The following is a 5,850-nucleotide window of genomic DNA, read 5'->3' on the forward strand; positions in this document are numbered from 1 at the left end:
CTCTTAAAAGCATGCACATTTCTTGTGCATGGCTTCCCTGCAAACAGACCATCTGAGTCAACAGGTTTTCAGGACTGGAAACTCTGAGTGTTGTCTTAATTGTTTATACTGCTGCAGCAAACTTTTAAACAAAAATGCTTGGAGTTCCTTTGCATACTTTGCCTACCATATGCTGTACCAAACAAAACAATGACATTCTTTTAAACCCGTCTTGACAACAGAAAAAATGCTTTAGCTAGACAACATCATAAAAAGTTGTGGTTAGCTAGATGATAGAGTTATTGCAAGATACTGCTATTGATGCATGTATAAACATACACACATATGCTAACAGATATGTGTGTACATACGTATTCATTGAATTAAAACAAGTTCATGTAGGAACAAGACAGTAAAGTAAAACTTTAGAGATGTTTCCTATAAGCAGTTGATGTAAATCTATATTCTGAGCTCTTACTGTATAAGAGTTATGGAAAACAGAACTGTGAAAGAGTTCAAAATACACCCTACCAAGGTTGCATTTTTTTGGCAGGAGCGTTTTAGGAGCAGAATCTTTTTTTTCCAGTATGCAGAAGTCTGCATTACAAATTGGATCAGCTACAGCAACTTGTCCGGTTCTATTGAAGTCTTCTGACAATCTCTGTAACTCTTATTGCTGTAGATGCTGTGTTAAATTAAAAAAACAAAACAAAACAAAACACCACAAAACACTTCCAATCACAGAACAAAAAACCCTTCTAACTTATAAAAGTTAAAGCTGTTTAATCTGATTTTATAACTTCCACTATATTTTTTACATGAAAGGGTTGTCTCTCAAGTAGTTTGCAGCTAACTTTCTGTTTTAATGAGCTCCCCAAAAGGCTTTAGCCCTTTTTCTTTCACCATCAGCTCTGCAATCCAGTTCTGTACTGCAAGTACTCTGGCTTCACAGGCACAGTTTGGAGGACCCCGCTGCAGCCTGACTTTCTGCTCAAGATTGGTTAGGGAGCTTCCTCCCTGTGTGGCTGTCTGTGCATAGCAAGTGTAATCTGTAGCCAAGACTAATTCAGAAAAATCAAATTCCTTCAGAGTCCTGTGCCCCCCATCCCATTCCTTCTTCTCCCTTCCCCCAAGTCTCATCCTACAACCTTGCAGCAAACATTATTGCTGAGGAGAGGAAAAGAAGTTAATTGCAGTTCTGGCACAAAGGATATTTTACAGTTTTGTTTTTCAAGCACTCACCTGATTCCGCAAAAGTGATGATTTCTGAGGTTTGCTCCACAACTTCATTCATTTCGGCTCTTCTTCCAACATCATCCTCTATTTCCACATAACCATCCTCTCCTACCTTTCCCACATGGAGTTTCTTGATGGCATTTAAAAGTGCTGCCTTGGGCACCGGCTGGGTGATATTAGGTCTGTCCCTCAAGTGCAGCATGTTCAGTATGTGCTTCTTTACTGCTTCCACCATCTCAGGCTGTGAGCTGGGCACATCCTTTGAGAGCGTGGTGAGGGCACATGATGGACAGTCAGTGACTGAACTGTGCCCCTCCGATCCTGGGGTTGGGGAACTCCTCACTATAATCCAGCAAAGCACCAACAAAAATCCTCTCTTCCAAAGCAAAAACATCCTGGCAGCAAAAGTTGTTGTGATTCCCTTTTTAAAAGGCCCTGCTTTTCCTCTCCCTTCACGCACAGTTTTTTTGGGGCTGGTTTGGTTTGTTTGTTTGTTTGTTTGTTTTTCCTTCTCTTCAGCAAATTCTCTGGAACAAGAACCAAAAGTTTTCTGTGAAGTTTTGTTTGCAGGTTCCCCCTCTGAATGCAATAAGTGCTGTAGATGTTTGTGGCTGTCAGGGAGAAGAGTTCTGACTCTGTCTCAGAGTAGGAGAGAGACAGAGAGAGGGAGAGAGAGGGAGAGGACGGATTGGCCTAAAGTGAGTGAGTGAATGAGAGAGGGAGGGAGTTTTGTCTGTGAGTAAAGGCTATGATTAGGAAGGGGGTGGAACAGGCAGGCTGGCTTCCTTATGCTCATTGCTCCCCGAACACACACCTCTCTTCAAATATTACTACTCGTGGTTTCTGCACTCCCCTCTTTCTAAAATCTTTCATTCCTGTAATTTTTTTTCTTTTTTTTTTTCTTTTTTCTTTTTTTTTCCCCTCCGTTTGACCTTCCTGGCTCCCCCTGGCTGTCATCCCCCCCCCCTTTTTTATTATTTATTTGTTTGTTTTGTTTTGTATTGTTTGTTTTATACTTTCAACAATGTCACTGGCTTAACTAAGCAGAAGAAACATGAATGAATGAAAAGAGTGAAACCTTTTATTAACGAGCACCTTGCTCTTGGTCCTGCCTGGTATTGTTAGGAGTAGCGGGAGATGTTAAATAGCTTGTGAATGAGATGGGGATGAGGGCAGGGGCTCTGAATATTTTGGGCAGAACATTGTTCTGCTTTGAGTAGAAGAGAAAAGATTTTTTCTGCTCACTTCTAAATGCTGGAGGTTATCAACACTGGCAAGAAATCTGACAGGAGTGAAATAACACTTGTTTGGAAGACTATATAATACACAGTACACTCTCCAGCTGCAATACACTGTAGGCACTGAAAGCCTAAACAGGAGTTGGTACGGCACATATCTGTGACATGCTAAGGTAGTGCTCTTGCACCAGAAACATCCCTACTTCTGCGCTAGTCTGTGCCTAGAAGTTCTCAAGCAGATATATTTAGGTTTGGGGTTAATCAAGTAACGTCTAAAAAATGCTTTGAAGGTGAAGTGTTACATGTCGTCTGGCCAAATCATACTTGCTCCTGATTCAGGCAAATCCCTCACTGATGCCAATAATAATTCTGTCTGAGTGAAGTCTGAGTAAGATCTACATTTGGCCCATTGTTATTAGAAGGCTCTTTTTCTTTCATTCACCTAAACCACACAGAGCAATCATAGTATTAGAATAAGACATCGGGAATAAAGAGCAATCTAAATAACTGCTAGTAGTCAAAGTTTCAAGCAGTGTTGGTAGACCTTTGCCAGTTTACGCCTGTGAGGGTTTTGCTCTGCAGGTAAAAAGCATTTCCTGTGTCACTGCCATGGCTTCATGTTGCCTTTACATTCTGTAGCTTCTGTTCTGTTCCTTACCTAGCAAGGGCAGCGTTAGCAAACTCCCTCACATTTGAACTTGGTAATGGAAAATGAGAAATCTACAGTTGAGAGACTGACTTTTGATGTTCCTCCTCTCCAGACTTTAACTTGTACAGATCTTAGAATGTTTTAGCATTTACTCTCTTCCTTCCTTTCATTCTCCCTCTCACACACCTCTGTCTTCTCAGGTGTGCTTACCTTCTGCCCAGGAAATACTCCATTTTCACTGTATAACCATCAACTATTGTATTTTAGTGGAAAGAAGCAATTTATAAATATAAGCATTGTAAGGTCTCTAATTTCCATGAGATGACTACAGGCATACAGGCTGAGAGACAGGCAAGGAACTATAGTTACAGTAAATGAAACATGCAGAAGTAATTGAAAAATCCACCAAAGTTTTACAAATTTTATGTATTGCAAGTCCTTTACAATTAAGCTCGTTTATAAGTCTTTCACTGTTACAAGGCATCCACAGTACACCCTCATCTGCGTTTTACTGTCCTTAGTTGCTATACTGTTATATACTGTTGCACTTACGGGTCTGTCAGCATTGTAAACCCTGCAGCCATTCTTATAAACACATCTTTGTAACACAAACCTCCCTATAATACATGTAAATTTCTTGAATCTTGTGAACAGCCCAAAGTCTGCTGTAATTATACGAAGTCTGAAAGTCAGCTTGAAGTAGAACTAAAAGTTTAATTGGACAAAAAAATAATTTCAGCTTAAAATATGCATTCATGATTAGATGTACTAACAGATGACATGATTAAATGGGTTATTTATAGTTCTAATATAGTACCTGGTATATCCCAACAGTGTCTGATGAAAAGTAAGGGATAGACATAAATCAATATAAAATACAGATTAGTATATTTGCATTCTTGCTGTGGCGTATATATTGCTTGCCATATAGAACAGGTACACTTATTACAGACAATCTCTATTACATATAGGTATAGCAAATTTTACTTGCATGCCATGATTATGACAGATTTAATATTAAAGCATAACTTCCTATAAAACATTGATTTCTAAAAGCAAGTCTGCTGGTACCGCTGATATATAGTTCATTTGTACTTACATACATACATATATGTACAAAAATACATAGTGTTTGAATGAATATAGAAATGATGGTTCAGACTCTTTCTATAAAATTACCTGAGCTGCAAAGCACTGTATGTGCTTTCATTCAGCATAGCCCTAACAGTATGCAACAGCATGCACAGGAATGAAAAGTTTCAGTTTTAAAAGAAAAAAGCTGATTTAAAGTTTTACCTCTCTAGTCTTGACTCTCAGAAGGAGACTGCTGTATTGTGCATTAAGAACTGCTTGAAGTTTCTCTTTGTGGTATTTATAATGTGAAGCTTTATACTGTACTTCTCATGTGTACACTCACATATAATGTCTGTCAAAAGTAAGTGGGCCGGATCACTGTGCCGGATTGGTTAATCCTGTTACATCAGCAATTGACTGTTTTTCCTGTATGAGACATACTTCTGGTAATTATCTAATGGAAACTCCTAATTGTCTAGCATGACAAAATATCATGGATTCAACTTGTAGTGGTGATCTCTGTATCCATTTAAAGAATAGAACTTAAAATCAGACTGAAAGCAAACATTATGAGTCAGGAAGACACACTCCAACTTGTTTCATTGCATAGCTAGATATAGATATTATTAGATGTAGATACTACTGATTTAGTTCAAATACAGTATTTGCCAGATACTTACTTAGAAGTCTGCAAGTTGTTTTCTTCTTCTTTCATACTTAAGGATATACCAGATAATCTATTTGCGAATTTGGATTCTTTTCAAGTTCAGGAAAATGCATTTGATTAAGAATCCATTTGCTGTGGATGAATTTTTGTAATTCAATATTTGTATAAATATGTCCTTCTGTTAACTTAGGGATCCCTTTAAAGCTCTTGAAAAATGAATCGTATTGCTCTTGTCCAAGTCTCCTGGCTTCTTGACATGCAGATTGCATCACACTATTAAAAACTGTTTAGACATCTAAAAATAAGTTACAATGAATGACAGGTTACATTCTTTTTGCAAGTGGGATATTAACACTTACGGAATAAAATAAAATGCCATTTTCATTTCAGTTTATATTAGTGAAAATCGGAAGTAACTGTATGCCAATTAGGCAGTACAAAAGTAATATATATAAGGTCAAGAGTAAATCCAAAATCTATCTCCTTTATTTAACACACATAATAGCTGACTTTATGTGGTGCCGTTTATGACAAATGGCATGATCATGCAATCTTTACTCATTCAAAACACCCACTTATTACCAGAAAATCCCCATCCTTCAGATGTTTTTTTTGTCCTGAATCGTACTTATAATTGTATTTTTATGTCCTGTTGGTAATGTAAGTTTAATCTGTCTTGGAATATGGCTGATCTGGATCAGGGAAGAAAGATTTAAAATTGTCAACTTGCAGTGATACCAGAGAGTCCTTATAGCAGCATTGATTCCAACTGGTGTGTGCTGTATTCACACAATAGCTTTGGTAGAATGAGCAAAACATCAGGAGTTAATGGGAAACATATGACCAGATAGGTTGTTTTGTTTCACAGGTTTGATATGCATATAATAAGTTTTCAGGCTGTAACATGCTGTGGATTGAAGACTCTTGAAATAAGTTTCAGTAGATTTCCTGCAATCTGACATCAGTGGTTCCAGTTATTACAAACAGCAGCTTTTTTTCCCCTTTTT

At 37.8% G+C, this 5,850-nt stretch overlaps 1 protein-coding gene across 1 annotated transcript in view; it reads right to left on the bottom strand.

The window, feature by feature from the left end:
• The window catches only part of INHBA (inhibin, beta A), a 15,346-nt gene extending 10,882 nt beyond the window's left edge, over positions 1–4,464 (bottom strand). Inside the window, exons 1-2 of the mRNA XM_010187417.1 lie at positions 4,399–4,464; positions 1,222–1,742 (exon numbers count right to left, since the gene is read on the bottom strand). Of these exons, the coding sequence (XP_010185719.1) occupies positions 1,222–1,609 (388 nt within the window). The 5' untranslated portion in view covers positions 1,610–1,742; positions 4,399–4,464. The remainder of the gene's footprint in view (positions 1–1,221; positions 1,743–4,398) is intronic.
• Positions 4,465–5,850: the final 1,386 nt, after the last annotated feature.

This window comes from Mesitornis unicolor, unplaced genomic scaffold, assembly GCF_000695765.1.
Source record: "Mesitornis unicolor isolate BGI_N332 unplaced genomic scaffold, ASM69576v1 scaffold42590, whole genome shotgun sequence".
In the NCBI taxonomy this organism is placed as follows: domain Eukaryota; kingdom Metazoa; phylum Chordata; class Aves; order Mesitornithiformes; family Mesitornithidae; genus Mesitornis; species Mesitornis unicolor.